A 17,083-nucleotide genomic window follows, 5' to 3' on the forward strand; every position below is an offset into this window, starting at 1 on the left:
TTATATTGACTATTATTTATTGTGATTTTTTTTATTGATCGTTGTGTTATGAATTATTATGTTCTTTTTCGTAAAAAAATAACGTCGAGATTGTTTAGCATTCAAAAATAAATAAAGAAAATCTGATTATATTTCGATAATTCACAGTTGTACACGAACAGGTTCTAAATCTTTTATCATTTGGGCCGGCCATATTTTATTTCTTTCCGAATCGAGTTTCAATTTCTTTCTCCATTGTAGGATTGTTCTAGAAATAATATTAAAAATAAATCGAATAAAATGAAAACAATATATTTTCATTTTTTTTTTATTACACTCAGAATATAGTAATAAAAACAATTAGAAATAATGTGAGCGAAGGTGAATTTATCTCTAAATGAAATGAAATAAATTTACATTTAAATACTGAGATGGATTATATATATAACATAGTCATATGGAATTATTTTTACTAAAACTGATTTCTTCCAATCAAACTAAGGCGGCGACATAAGTGTGGTATATAATACTCACCAATTATTATATATATTTATGTATATCAACTTTTATAATTTAATTGAATTTTTTATTAGTTAAAAACAAGCAGACAAACTAACATTTTATATATATATATATATATATATATATATATATATATATATATATATATATATATATATATATATATATATATATATACAAAATGTTAGTTTGTCTGCTTGTTTTTAACTAATAAAAAATTCAATTAAATTATAAAATATATATATATTTATAACATGACGCTTGGTCACGGGACTCACTCGCAAGATGCGCGCGCAGGTCGCGCAGGCGCTTTGTGATTGTTGACTGCGCGCGCATCCGGCGCACGGGCCAGCGAGGCGACCAGAGAGAGTGTTTTGTTAACTTGGACAATGCAAAAATTTATTCGTTTATTGTAAAATAATTATTGTTCTTTTTAATTATTGATTAAATATATTTAAAAGATGAACCCTACTATTAATCCTACATAGGAAATAGTAAATGAGCAACAGTAGTGCAAGAGAGCAATGTATGAAAAAATAATCCAAAACATATTTCAACAGAATAGAATTTTATTTACCCCTGGACATGATTGATTTTGACATTTCGTTTTAGCAGCTTTATCTTCGCATTTCTGAAATAATATTAAAATATATTATGGAAAATGTACCAATAGACATAGCCGGATTATCCAATAGGCAGTGTAGACTTTTTTTTCGAGATAGTTTCTTTAGGAAAAAAAAGATTTGTATTTAACATATCCTTAGGGGGGAAGGGGTTGTTAGTAACGCGGACTATCAGTCCCATTGCTAGCAATATGCCCATAAGGTCGACTTCTGCGTGGTCTCCCCTGGAAACTATCGTGTTGAATTTCTGGTGTGTTCATCACGATGGGCTAAGTGATCTGGTTTTTCATTCTCACCTATCACCCCTCACTGGTGCCCCGACAGTGTATACCGCTAGCACAGGTGGGGTAACCATTTCATTATCATCAATTAAAAAAACAAATATATCCTTAAGAAAATGTAACTGTTTTAATTTTTTTATATTACATTTTTTTTATATATATCAGTATAAGTATTTCGTAATGGATTTTATTATATATGTAATAATGATATAATAGTTTTTTTCGACCTATTTAAAAAAGATAGTTCTCATTTCCGTTGTTATATTGTATGTTTTTTGCCTCTTAACTCCATCAGTTGTAAACCAATTTGTTTTTTTTTTTTATCTAAAAGGATATACATACTAACAGATTGATCCTATAGAAACTTTATCATAATCGGTTACTGTAGTTTTACTACAACTAAAGCCGATTTTTTATTAAAATCTTAATTATTACGTTTAGGGGTATCGATATGATGCTAGTCAGGCTTTATCACTAGTACGAAAATTTTAACTGAATTATGATGATACTAAGATTATTTTCAAGTGTCTTCTAAGGGTAGACTCTCAATTAACCTATATTTTTTATGCAACTTAGAATCACTAACAAACTTACAGCATATTTGACGAAAAATGGTAACAGTCGCGTTTAAACATGAATAAGTACTTCGGAGACTGTACATTCATAGTAAAAAAATGTGAATTTCAAAAAGCTCTCTGTTTTGATAATTGAAGAGGTGATAATTACAGGTGGACAAGTTTCTTCAAGAGGTAAAGGAATTTGAGGTGTTCTCGGTAGCCGACAGGGGGGATTGTGGAAGCATCGCGCGGGCGTGTTACATGGTGCCCCTGCCCTGGCTGGCCAGAAGCAAGGCATCAGGTAGGGGAAGCACGAAGACGGGGGAATGCACTGAGGTAGGTGATGGCAGGATCTTGCTGCGATTGGCTGATGAATAAAAGTGATAAGTGTAATTAATTTTTACATTTAATTTTTTGGTTTCATTGCCATGTACTGAAATTTGCAGTCAATAGTAATTAAAGTATTTTAAATTTATACATTTTATTTTAATATTTCTATTTCTTTTAACCTATTTAAATACAAAAGCCATTAAAATGGTATGCTATAAAATATACTTCACATCGGAATTTAAACATTAAATAAAAAAAAAATATCCTATTGAGAGCTTAAATTTTACAGCTTATTATATCATTATTATCATTGTCTTGTCTTTTCCTATTTATTTGAGGTCGCAGTTTATATTATTTTTCAAAAAATCCCTGTCAACTGCCATTAGCTTTTTATAAATTTTTATAAAATTTTGAAATCTTTAATAATTAATAATAGAACTAATAAAATGGATAATAAACTTTAATAAAACAGTGTGTTTTATTAAAGTTAATAATAAAACTAATAAAATGGATAATAAACTTTAATAAAATAGAATGTGTTTTATTAAAGTTAATAATAAAACTAATAAAATGGATAATAAACTTTAATAAAATAGAATGTGTTTTATTAAAGTTAATAATAAAACTAATAAAATGGATAATAAACTTTAATAAAATAGAATGTGTTTTATTAAAGTTAATAATAAAACTAATAAAATGGATAATAAACTTTAATAAAATAGAATGTGTTTTATTAAAGTTAATAATAAAACTAATAAAATGGATAATAAACTTTAATAAAATAGAATGTGTTTATTAAAGTTAATAATAAAACTAATAAAATGGATAATAAACTTTAATAAAATAGAATGTGTTTTATTAAAGTTAATAATAAAACTAATAAAATGGATAATAAACTTTAATAAAACAGAATGTGTTTTTAAAATAAACAAAAACGAGTTTATTGTAGTTGATTCATTTACCTTTTGTAAAATACAGCTAGATCTTGGTGTTAACTCAACCTGTAAATATTATATCTTTAATTTAATTCAAGCGCATTTTTTAAGAATGTTATTAAAATCAAAGTTGTGAAATGAAGAAATACATATATAAGAGCTAAATGAGAAATTTTCTAATGTAGTTTATGAGTATTAAAAATTAATTAGTAACTTACTGGCGATGGTTCAAATTTCGGTTTACGATTAAGAGATATCTGAAAACAAAAAATTAAAAGTAATGACTTTGCAGTCAGTCATGAAACTCAAAGGAAATTGTATTAAATGTTTTTGCTATAAATATCATACGAATTTGTATTCGTATAATTTTTATAGCATATCTTTTTTTTTATACAACTTAGAATGGCAAACAAGCTGACGGCCCACCTGATGGAAATCGGTAACCGTCGCCTATAGACATGAGCAGTACCACGGACATAACAGAGTATACTGTTTCGCCCATGATACCCCCCATGCGTTGCTATTCCTGAGGACTCAGATGTTATTCCTCTGTACCCAGTAAATTCACGCCATATCCCACCCTTCAAACCGAAACACAGCCATGCAAACACAACTGCTTCACGGTTGAAACACGAATGGGACAGAGGTACCCAAGCAATCGACTTTTGTACAAAGTCTCCCTCTGGTTTTTTTTTTATTTTTATCAATTATTATTTACTAGCGACCCGCCCCGGCTTCGCACGGGTGCAATGCTGATAAATAACGCTGCCCGGCCCCGATTATGTTACATTACGACATCATATTAGAAACCTCTAAATTTATCAGTGTTTCTCTACAATATTATACATGTATTATACATATAAACCTTCCGCTTGAATCACTATATCTATTAAAAAAAACCGCTTCGAAATCCATTGCGTAGTTTTATAGATTCAAGTATACGTAGTGACGGACAGACAGCAACAGCTACTTTGTTTTATACTTCATATGTAGTGCTAATTTTTTATCATAAAATTTGTCACTCGTCATAATTAATTTGTTATGAAAATTTTAAATTATTTATTAATTTTATTATTTTACTAACGATAAATGAAAAATAAGAAAAAAATTGGAAAGTTGTAACCCTATTGTTATTTTTTTTATAAATAAAATACACGAAAAAAAATCGGTAATAGTACTAATAGAAACATTACCTTCATTCCGAAGCAAGTGGTGCAGTCCACTGTACACTTTACCGGGGGACATGGAGTCTAGAGAAGTAAAAATGTTAAAATTTAATGCAAAATATCTGTATCTTTTGATATTTAGAGGTAAATATCAAAAGGCGACGTCGCCGTACTTAATTATGGACATTTTCACCATGTACTATATCAGCCGTTTACCGTCCACTGCTGAATATAAGCGTCCCCCATAAGATGGGTTTTGCCAGTAGCTGCCAATCTTGGTAGGTGGGCTGGCAAACATAGGCTTTGATGATGCTTTAAAAGGGATACTGCTGCCTATCACTCGCACTTGCTGCCTTTCACCAGAGGGAGATTTTGTACAAAAGTCGTTTGCTTGGGTACCTCTGTCCCATTCGTGTTTCTACCGTGAAGCAGTTGTGTTTGCATGGCTGTGTTTCGGTTTGAAGGGTGGAATATGGCGTGAATTTACAGGGTACAGAGGAATAACACCTAAGTCCTCAGGAATGGCAACGTATGAGGGATATCATGAGCGAAACAGTATACTCTGTTATGTCCATGGTACTGCTCATGTCTATAGGCGACGGTTACCACTTTCCATCAGGTGGGCCATCAGCTTGTTTGCTATTCTAAGTTGTATAAAAAAAATATCTCTCAACCATTAAGTCCCCTTAGCCCTTCTTACAATACCCACTGGTAAGAAAAGAGTGGTCCAATCTATATCGGAACCACACGCCAAAGGCACATATACAATGTACAATGAAAAATGATAGTGAATTCGATAAGACAAAAAGGGAACATACACATACTGATGGTGTGCAGGTTTCAGCACCATAAATATGGGACGGCTCAATGCGACACCCGCGACAACCGCCACACTGGGAATGTCATATTATAGATAGATAGATACTTTTTATTGTTTCCTCCAAAAGATTACAATAGTAAACTTATTATAAAGATAAATAATTACAAGAAATAATCACAATGAGAAAACAATGGGCGTCCTTATCGCTAAGAGTGATCTCTTCCAGCCAACCTTTGGATGGAGAGGAGTAATTATAAACAATTTGGTGGGAGGCACGATGAAAAATTTTGTTAGTTCTAAATATGGTCATATTATGTTGTTTATTCTACGCTATTTGTAATCATTCAGTAGGGAAATTATTATTATTATTTATATATACAGGGAAATAGCTAGATCCAAGTTTAAGATATGGCAAATGAACTTTTTGGTACGGCAGAAGACATAATTAAGTGACTTCGAACTAACAAATCTATAGGCAGAAGACATAATCAAGTGACTTCGAAAAAAAAATAACAAATCTAATATTCTATATATATTATAATTTTCTATATATTTATTTCAGACTTTTAACTTTTATTATTATATATTAAATTTATTTACATTAAATAAAGTAGGTATCGGTGATCTTATTTTACATGTTACAATGTTTCGAGCCGATTTAGCCATTTATAGAATAGCATGCAAATGACACGTTTTGGTGGGAACTGATTAATTTATGCATCGACAACTGTATCCACTAGATATTTATCTATTCTTTTTTTCAATTTCTTCTATTTCGATATGGGTGATAACGAAATGGGTGATGACCTTTTTCCCATCATCAATGTCCAGAGGAACGCAATATGTAGTATCGGATCGGTATCCATATTGCCTGTATCTAATGATTATTATTTTATCAACCGTTAACTGTCCACTACTGGACATAGACCTCCCCCCATAAGGGGGGTGGTGCCAATAATCTCTACGGGGGGAAAGAGATAGTAATGGAGACTGAGAATCCCATTGCTAGCATTATACCCAACCAGGTCGAACTCCTCGCGGTTCTGCCTAGAAACTATCATGGTTAATTCCTGATGAATTCATCATGATGGGCTAACTGGGCTATTTTCATTCTCATCTATCACCCTTCACTGGTTCTCAGTTAGCGTATCCCGTTAGCGCAGGCGAGGTTACCATACTATTTTCACCCATCCAAAAACAACAGTTAGGCTTTGGTGATGTTTTTAGAGGGACGCTGTTGTTCATCCCTTGACAATTAAATTCCCTTAGTCATTTCTTACGTAGTCAGTCACTTTCTTATTCATAGAAAAGGAAAGGGTAGCTCATTCTATGTCAAAACCATACGGCAAATAACAATAAAAAGCAGCAAAATAATAATAATATTCGAAATACTATAAATTCAATTGAATACAAAAAATTTATTATGTAATTTGGTATTTATACAATTTTTATGACTTTGATTTGATTTGAGTGGGTATTTATTATTTATTGACGTATGCATTGCAAGTAATTTAATATTACATACAATATTTGAGGTAGGCAAATTTTTTATTTATTTAAACGTAAAATATGTACGTAAGTACCTTTAAAGAAGCTGGAAGATCAGTTTTGCTCTGAAAAAAAGAAAGTTTGGATAATTTATGTACCAATAAATTACACGATACACTTAATAGATATTAAAATATAACTTTTATTAAAAAAAAAGAAATATTGTAAACATAAATAAAGTATATTACTTTTTTTTATTTTTATTAAATTATTATTTTAAGAGTTAACAATGAGTTTTTTATTATTGAAATGAAAAAATAAATGACTGAGACTTTTATTCGGCGTTTAGTTAGCGTTTAATGAAATAAATTGAATTTATTTGTTAGAATGCAGGTAATTTTCGATGATAGGGGTTTATATTTCCCATGTACATATGCCTCTATGTTGGCGTGCAAATTTTTAACAAAATAAGAAATGTATATATATATATATATATATATATATATATATATATATATATATATATATATATATATATATATATATATATATATATATATATATATATATATATATATATATATATATATATATATATATATATATATTCCACATTATATTTCCTTTCCTTAGTCATGCAATACAATTATACATTCATACAATCAAGATAGTATATTTAAAATATGTGTAAACAACACGAAAGTTTAAAATTAAAACGTATAATTTGTTGTACGTTATGGTTGGTACGTGACAGTAGATAGTTTGGTAGTATTTATTTACGATATATATACCAAAGCGAGACTTTGTACAAAAGTCGATTGCTTGGGAAACTCTGTCCCATTCGTGTTTCAACCGTGAAGCAGTTGTGTTTGCATGGCTGTGTTTCGGTTTGAAGGTTGGTATATGGTGTAACACCTGAGTCCTCAGGAATGGCAACGCATGGGAGGTATCATGGACGAAACAATATATTCTGTTATGTCCATGGTACTGCTCATGTCTATAGGCGACGGTTACCACTTTCCATCAGGTGGGCCGTCAGCTTGTTTGTCATTCTAAGTTGTATAAAAAAAAATATTTACAAGTGGAAATTTTTAAATCAAAATCAATCTAACAGTCATAAAACTTAATGATTTTCACATGTTGAGAACCTATACCTGTCACTGATCATTAACGTAATGATCAGTTGATGATTAAATAAAAACGATTTAAAATACATTACACAATACGTCAATTGATATTCATAATTGACAGAGATAAAAAATCTTGTGAAAATATAACCGTTTGTCTTGGTATGATTGTATATATATAATTATTATTATTGAAACGTGGTTTTTTTTCCGGGCAGAAAATCCGGTGACACTACAACTTTTCTATGATATTTTTCTGTCCTCGCCCATACATACATACATATATGTCACGCCTGTCTCCCATTAGGGTAGGCAGAAACAATGGAATGCCAAATGCTTCGATTCAAACAAACCTCTTTCGCTTCTTCCACATTCATCAATCTTTTCATACACGCTCGCCGGTTACGGGTACTTTTAATTTGGCCCTTCTTCAGCACGTCGCCTATTTGGTCGACATACGTCCTCGCCCATGGATATGTTATATGAAGGAATGAAGATATTATTGTAAGAATAGTATTCAAGTATGAATGTAGATAACTGCAAGGGTCAAAGAAGACTTAAAATGACATGGACAAGATAATGTTTTATTTTTAATTTTTTTTTTATACAACTTAGAGTGGCAAACAAGCTAACGGCCCACCTGATGGAAAGTGGTAACCGTCGCCTATAGACATGAGCAGTAATATGGACAAAACAAAGTATACTGTTCCGCCCATGATACCCCCCATGCGTTGCCATTCCTGAGGACTTAGGTGTTATTCCTCTTTACCCTGTAAATTCACGCCATATCCCACCCTTCAAACCGAAACACAGCCAAGAAACACAACTGCTTCACGGTAGACCTCTGGTATACTCGCAGATCTACATTTCGAAACGGCAAAATCTTTTATTGCTGTATTTTTATATCATTGATTCCCTCTAATTTAATATGTGAAATAACTAATTAAGGTTTGGGTATGATGGGGCTGACATATCCTTATAAGGTAAAAACCTCTAAATAAAAAAGATAAAAAAATTACATGGATGGACTGTATAAAAAATGATATGGTTTGAAAGAAGAGTTAAGTTGAAATGTCTGCAATTAGATACGAATGGAAGAGGGAAACATAAAACGCCACGCGCTGACTCCAAATTATTGGGATAAGAACATAAAGATGTTAATAAAACATAATTGATTTATTTACCTTTGTACAATAATCTCAATAACGAAGTATCTGTTTTTATATATTTCGTGTACAATAAAGAATAAAAATATTTTCTTATAAATAAAATGTTACCTTGAATCGGTAAGATACGCTTTAGTTTTCAAAAAAACTTCAAAATAATGTTCTCAATTCGATTGTATGTTTTAATGTTTGTTAGCTCAGAACTCCGTTATTTATCGACCGATTTGGAATCTTTCATCTAATAGGATATACTTTCAGTTTGATTCTTTAGAAATTTTATTAAAATCGGTTCTGTAGTTTGGCAGTAGTTTGGTTCCTAAATCAAGTTAACTTGTTTAGCCTCGATTAAAGTCGGTTTTTCCTTTTTATTACAAAATCTACTTCTTTAATTGATGGTTACATATTCGTGGGTTCAGTGACCTATCATATCTGCATATTATAATGCGCCAAGTATAAATATTTATTAAATTAATAGTATATTAACCATTTAATTACACTTATAGTAAGATACACATACCCTGTGTTTACAACACTTTTTTCCACAACAAATCTGTACTATAGCCGTTTGGTGGAAAACCGGCTTTTCGTCGATTTTCCGCATTTTTCTTGACGGTCGAGATTTGACTATTGTTATGTTTGATAGGCCGAACATGTTATGCTCTCTATCCAATCGGAGAATGGTGGATAGGTATTTATTGTTGACACTGACTCGCTGATCAATCCCATCATCTGATTCTCTGCTACCATTCGTACTTGTTGAGGAATTTGTGGGAGAAAGCAGGGGTGAGCTGAAAGAAAATATTGTCTTTATTGAAACACTAACGATCCATCCCGGCTTCGCAGGGGGGAAAGGGATTGTTAGTAATGGGTTCTAATAACCCTGTTGTTAGCAATATACCTCATCAGGTCGAACTCCACGCGGTTTCCCCTGGAAACCATCATGGTTAATTCTTGCCTTCATCCTCACCAATCATCTATTACTGGTGCCCTGTTAGCGTATACCGATAGCGCAGGCGGGGTTACCATTCCATTATTACCCATTAAAAAAAAAACCGGCTTCGCATGGGTAGATAGAATTTTTGTGTAGCCCACGTTACTTGCTGACAATGTAACTTTCTATAGGTGAAAGAATTTTTAAAATCTGTTGAAAAGTTTTTGAATTTATCCATTATAAATTAACAATCAAATCTTTCCTTTTTACAATATTAATATAGAAATAAAGGCAATACTATCCCCAATTTGGGATTCGATCATTATTTTTTGTTAATTGTAAAGGTTTATTTTCATATTTAATGTATTGGCTTACCTCAAGAAATTACAATATTTATCAAGTCAACTTTTTGTTTTAGATCCATTTTAACAACGCCTTATAAATGAATGGTATGCATAATAAAACTAGTTAAATTGTGACTAAATTGCAGATAATTTACTGGGTACAGAGGAATAACACCTGAGTCCTCAGGAATGGCAACGCATGGGGGTATCATGGGCGAAACAGTATACTCTGTTATGTCCATGGTACTGCTCATGTCTATAGGCGACGGTTACCACTTTCCATCAGGTGTGCCGTCAGCTTGTTTGCCATTCTAAGTTATGTACAAAAAAAGAAAGATCAATTAATAAAATAAATAATCATCATTCTATATAGTTTTCATGCATTCATCATCACCATTTCAGCCGTTATCCGTCCACTATTGAACTATGTTCAATAAACATAGGTCTCCCTCATAGGCTGCCTTAAAGAACGGTCCTGAGCCACTTGCTTTTTGCATGCACTGTAATTATGAAAACTACAAAGCATGTGTCCTTTGAAAAAGTTGCTATAAGTACAAGTACAGACAAAGAAATGGGTTTGACTATTGTTTAAGTTATACTTCTACTTGTCAATAGACTTTGCACTTTATTGGTTAAACATTTAGATTCTCAATCATAAAATTACCTGATTTCGCAGTCCAAAAGATCATGGACGCATCTTTCTGGTCTTTAACTTTGCGCCTGTTAATGCGTTAATTTTTCTGCAACGACATTATGCATACACATAAAATCCTAAATGCAATAGAACAATCTTAGTTGTACATTGACTAACCTAGAATCTGGAGATCCTTCTTGCTCCTCAGTGAGCCACTTCATTTTGGTAAGCTTTAGTATATTAGGACTTATACTATTTTGAATGTTGGCATCCTCAGTTTCAGACAATTCACTATCATCGCCAAATGTAGTCGAAGGCTGGAATGAAAAAATACTATTTACATAGTCTTAGAGGTAAATAGAGAAAATTTGATTCGACTTTTTATATTAGTTTCGTAATTGTTTCTGTCCTTCTCTTGTTTCGTTTACATTCATAACTTGTTTCACTCGCCCACATTCTGGAATATTATTGATTTCTCCTACAGATTTTTTCGGGTACCTGCATCTTACTACTTTTGTATTATACACTCATTTATTTTATAACTAACTTTTTTCCTCGTCTTCGCCTCGATAACGTGAATCAGTAAGTACATTAAGTTTCTTATGTGCTAAGTTAAAAATATAATTTATATACTATTTCATACAAATTATTACGTTATTACATTTCATTTAAATCCGTTCAGTAATTGCATCAAATTATAATATAAAGGTGAGGAATGGGCAGCAGCATCCCTCTTAAAACATCTCTAAAACCTAACTGCGATTGCCAAGCCTATCAAGCGTGGCAACTACTGGCAAAACCGCCCAAGGGGAGGCTTATGTTCAGCAGTGGACAGTTAAAGGGTGATATGATGATGATATAAATTAAAAAGGTATCAAAATTTCTATAGCTGGGTGATAAACGAACGATCATTTTACTGAAAAATTTATTACGATAGTTTCTTATCTTAATTTCGCATATGGGATTAGTTATGCCATTGCACGTCGACCCTTATGCCTTATACCATCATTCATCCTATCCTATTCTATGTGTTACCGTATCGATATCCCGCGATTTAAGATATCTGTAGTCCCCTGGCTCTGGATAAGCCGTTCCCAGTAGACTCATACGCATACTTGCCAATGAATCACAGTTGCACATCAAGTGAATTACAATGGTTTAGAGGGAGAATGATGTTAAGGTCGACCTGGCAGGGTACTTATGGGATACTCAACAATGGGGCTGCTAGATCTCATTATAAGTAATCCCTCTGCCCCATAAGTCTATGTTCAATTAATGAGTGTTTATAAATACAATTTATTTTCTCTCCTAAAGTTATGTATAAACGAGATCCGTGTGAACTATGTTATTGTATGATCTATTGTAAATAACATCGGTCATATGAACGGATAGACACGCAACACAAAGCAAATTATATGTAGTTAGTTCAGCCAACAATATACTGTCATTAAAATGTTAATTTCACTATTATAACATTAATTCGGCCATCATAAATGTACCGTTTTTATTGCCTAACTAGATTATTCACTATTGTTTTTGTTTTATTAGAAAGATTAATAGAACAGTTTGGCATAAAAGCGATTAGCCGTAAGTTTTGAAATATATGTACTTCAAATTTGTTTGAAAAATTGTTTTCGTTCTTGTATGTTCATATTTTTTTTGTTAACTCCTATTTTTGTTTCTTTGTGTACAGCGCCTTGTATCTATATTGTTGCTACTTGTGAAAACCTATTTTTTTTTTGATGGGTGAAAATGGTAGGGTAACCCCGCCTGTGCTAACGGGATACGCTGGCGGAGCACCAGTGAAAGGTGAAAGATGAGAATGAAAACAGGTCAGTTAGTCATGATGAATTCATCAGGAATTAATCATGATAGTTTCCAGGGGGAACCGCGAGGAGGTCGACCTGGTTGGGTATATTCCTAGCAATGAGATACTCAGTCTCCATTGCTAACAATCCTTTACCTCCTGTACCACTATAGAAGTGTACCGTAACAACATAGCCATCTATTACCAAGTTGGATATCGCTAAAAAATATTCCCAGTTAAAATTGCAATACGGGATAGACACAAAAATAATGTATGAAAAAAGAAGCAATCGTTGTGATTGTATAGCATTTATTTTTTCACATACGCAACTAACGAACACCGTTACTAAATGAAATTACTCCGGCATACAGCTATAGGATCGTCCCCTGTCATTCTAATATGTTCAGCTTAGTATGTGCATAATGTCCACAACGAAAATAGTCGATGGAAAAGAAGGGGGGGGGGGTATTGTTAGTAATGGTGTTTAACTGCCCCGTTGCTAGTAACCATCCTAGTGTTTTCCTGGATCTTGGCATTATTATGAATGAATGAATGTGTATACTTTATTTGCATTATACAATATAGGAAATAAGCAAGGCAACTTACAAACATAACGATACAATTATATAAATACAGTAAGGCGGTCTTATTGCTGAGAGCAATCTTTTCAAGACAACCTTAAGGTAATGGACTAATTGTTGTACAAGGAGGTATGATAGTACTGTATAATTAAAAAAAGTATCTTTTGCAAATTAAAATATATATATATATATATATATATATATATATCTATCAATCATATTACAATATATAATCCCATGCATATATGTACCTAATACTATATATTAATAATTATAGGCACAAGGAAAACAAACTATCATAAAATAAATAGTTATATAAATACATAAATAAAAAATGCCAATTTTTAAAATGAAGCTTAGCATTAATATATTTTTTACTTACGTAAGTAGTCGATGAGTCGGCTTCATTATGTTCCTTTTCCACGTCTGTGTCATCTTTTCTATGAAACTCGATCAGTTCGTGAAGTGCTTTCGATCTCTCCACTTGTATTGGAAGTTCTTCTTGGTTTGTCTAAAAAATAATTCGATGGTTCAGATTCTCAAATGTCTTAAAAAGTCACTCTTATTGGCAATAGAGATAATGTGCATTTTTCACTACTAGAATCTGTTTGTAATCCATTTAGTTGTTAGTTTTGTTATAACACATCATCATCATCATCCCAGCTTTTATCTGTTCACTGCTGAAGATAGGCCTCCCCCATAGATTGCCACAAGGTGCTCCTCAAATATTGCGTCTAAATTGCGTCCACCATGTATCCTCTTGTATAGGCATTCCATCACCCGTATCCAATAGCGAGGACGGGATGCCTTAAATATTGCACCGCAAACCATTAAAAAAAAGATTGCCACAAGGAACGGTCTTGAGTATACTTGTATCACACACAGATACTTTCTGTAATGCATTTGAGGTCATTACTCTAAGCGGGAGTTTGTTTTTTTTTTATACAACTTAGGATGGCAAACAAGCTGGCGGTCCACCTGATGGAAAGTGGTAACCGTCGCCTATAGACATGAGCAGTACCATGGACATAACAGAGTATACTGTTTCGCCCATGATAACCCCCATGCGTTGCCATTCCTGAGGACTCAGGTATTATTCCTCTGTACCCAGTAAATTCACGCCATATCCCACCCTTCAAACCGAAACACAGCCATATAAACACAGCTGCTTCACGGTAGAAACACGGGAGTTGCCCTATATTGTATTTACTTGTACGGAGTCGCTATTAAATAACCTTTCTTCCCCATTGGACATTCGGTTATCGGTTCTTCAAGCTACGTGATCAGTCTATTACCATTTTAGCAAGCTTCTCCTTCTTAAAACAAATATATAATAGAAATGCAACTATATACCTCTTCTGCTTCCTCGTTCATCAAATTCAAAGATGATTTTTTATGGCCTTTGTTATAAATCGTGTCTGTTGCCTTTAAATCGTTTATCAGACACACGTAGGTGAAAAATATATTCTGATCGGATGCACTGTTCATTAATTTAAGTTTATTTTCTGGTAGATTTATTTTATTTTTGATGTTATTACAATGTTCCTTATCATGTCCGCCCATTGTAGTTGAGATTATGTTTTGTGTTACATTGACTAGATGTCATTGTCTGAAATAATGGATTTTAACTAAAATTTCTTTTAGTTGTCTTTAAATATTATTTTTACTAACAAAACATTTTTATTCTTCAGATCACCAATTGACATTTACATTTTATTTTTTAAATAAAGAGGTACTTTAAAGTAAATGCAATTAAATATAAATTGCACATACTTCTCTGTCTTATTTTAACAATAGTTGAATGTACACATCATTTTAAAAATAAATAATTTAAGGAAACATTGTTATTTTAAAATCTGCAGAATTTTGACGTAACTCTTCCAGGTTCTATGACAGTAATTTAAAAATGAAGTTACTTTATTTCTTTTTTTTCAATTCTAATTAAGCAGAATTAAACTCTTGTGAATTAATCTCATAGCTAGTACTACACAAACTTTTTGGTATAATTAATTAAAGGTATTTTATTGTAAAAATGGCCATTAGGTACTGAAGTAAATTTTAATACCAGATAAAAAGATATATAGATACATATGTAGTATGTATACATACACACATAGTAGTATTGGTACATACAAGTTATTTAATTCGATCGAAATTTGATGATATAATTTAAGATTGTGAACCAAAAAAAACTCTAATTGTAGTAAAACTACTGGACCGATTTTGATAAAATTTCTATTACACAAATATATAAGTATATCCTTTCAGATAAAAAATGAAATTTTCCAAATTGGTTCATAACTGATGGAGTTATAAGGTAACAAACATATAAAGAAATACAATCGAATGGAAAACCTCCTTTTTTGAAGTCGGTTGAGAATTTTGAATATCTATCAGTTGCAATAAGTTACCTAACTTTATTTTATTTTCTAAAAAAGTTTTATCTCAATTGTTAATTGTTCGCTAAAAACGATTTAAGTTAGGTCACAATTTTAAGGTCGTCCCACAATGGTCCGTGCCCAAATTCCGCGCCATGTAATTGTTAGAGATTATCCCATTATCTGATTAGGAAGCAATTTTTCATGGGAACGAAACAATGAGCCGACATGCCGCCGGCGCGGAGGCATCGGCCTGTGACCCGTCACTGGCGGTTATACCATATTCAACAGGTTTTAAAATGGTTTCATTTTAATCCAACTTGTTATCCAGTTGCTGCAAAATGGAAGGTAATGTTCTTTTTGTGCAACTTGGAATGGCAAATAAGCTGATGGTCCACCTAATGGAAAGTGGTAACCGTCGTCTTTAAACATGAGCAGTACCATGGACATAACAGAGTATACTGTTTCGCCCATGATACCCCTCATGCGTTGCCGTTCCTAAGGACTCAGGTGTTATTCCTCGGTACCTTGTAAATTCACTGCCATATCGCACCCTTCAAAGCGAAACACAGCCGCAATGCAAGCACAATTGCTTTATGGCTGAAACACGTATGAGACAGACCTACTCAAGCAAATGACTTTTGTATAGAGTCTCCCTCGGGTAAGATTTCCCTTTTTTTGGGGTAATGTCATTAATGTAATATAAGTATGTAAGTCTATGTAGTTTATAATTATGTAGTTTTCATTTAGTCTTCAAGTTCTTACCTCTAATTAGATCTGTCAAATCCCTGAAATTCCCTCACTACAAAACAGTGACCCTTCCTGTAACCTTTATTCTTTCCACTCTATCCCAGGTGTCATAGGTGATATTTAGCAATCTTATATTAAAAATTTAGTAGTTCTTAAAATTCGATAAAACTACCTACTACGATTTATTTTCTTTGTAGATGAAGTATTTTCTTGTCCTATCTATTTTTTAATGATAAATGCAATGTAAATCTCAACAAATGTTGGTTAGTATTTCTTTTGAGTGTAGTGGTTTAATACATTGCCTGACCATGGTTGGTAGAAATAGATAAGACATTGGTATCTAGCCTGCACGTTACACAAAACTACCCTATACTTAGTAGCTTTTGTAAAAAGCACTCATAGATTATATAGATAGAGCTTCGAGTCCCAAAAACGGGTCAACTTTTTGTCAGCTAATTGTCAAATTAGCTGATTTTTTTTATGAATGTTCTATATACTTACGCACACATTGTATCCTGACGTATCTATATTCAATTATTTGATAAATAAAATGTGTTTTTGCGCATTAAAAAGGTGCAAAAATTATAAGACAAAATAAATATGGAATATGAAATATGCATACCTATTTATCACGCAAAATTATATGCAAAAGTTGACTCGCTTT

The 17,083-nt window shown here is 32.3% G+C and overlaps 1 protein-coding gene across 2 annotated transcripts; it reads right to left on the reverse strand.

Annotated features, from left to right (window-relative positions):
- Positions 1 to 20: 20 nt before the first annotated feature.
- On the reverse strand, positions 21 to 15,172 carry LOC116413436 (uncharacterized). 2 transcript variants are annotated; one of them, XM_052894402.1, is made up of 12 exons: positions 14,645 to 15,172; positions 13,674 to 13,802; positions 11,081 to 11,220; positions 9,512 to 9,782; positions 6,797 to 6,826; positions 5,218 to 5,286; positions 4,421 to 4,477; positions 3,446 to 3,484; positions 3,255 to 3,293; positions 2,132 to 2,329; positions 1,079 to 1,132; positions 21 to 247 (listed from the first exon to the last, which is right to left on the reverse strand). In XM_052894402.1, exons 1-12 carry the CDS (start codon positions 14,852 to 14,854, stop codon positions 197 to 199), a joined length of 1,287 nt encoding a protein of 428 aa, XP_052750362.1. In that variant the 5' UTR covers positions 14,855 to 15,172; the 3' UTR covers positions 21 to 196. The 2 variants fall into 2 exon arrangements, with proteins under 2 accessions (XP_052750362.1, XP_052750361.1); XM_052894401.1 differs by having other exon boundaries at positions 5,212 to 5,286.
- Between the last annotated feature and the right edge of the window lie 1,911 nt (positions 15,173 to 17,083).

The sequence above is a fragment of the Galleria mellonella genome, unplaced genomic scaffold (assembly GCF_026898425.1).
Source record: "Galleria mellonella isolate WM207_F2 unplaced genomic scaffold, CSIRO_AGI_GalMel_v1 utg21, whole genome shotgun sequence".
In the NCBI taxonomy this organism is placed as follows: Eukaryota; Metazoa; Arthropoda; class Insecta; order Lepidoptera; family Pyralidae; genus Galleria; species Galleria mellonella.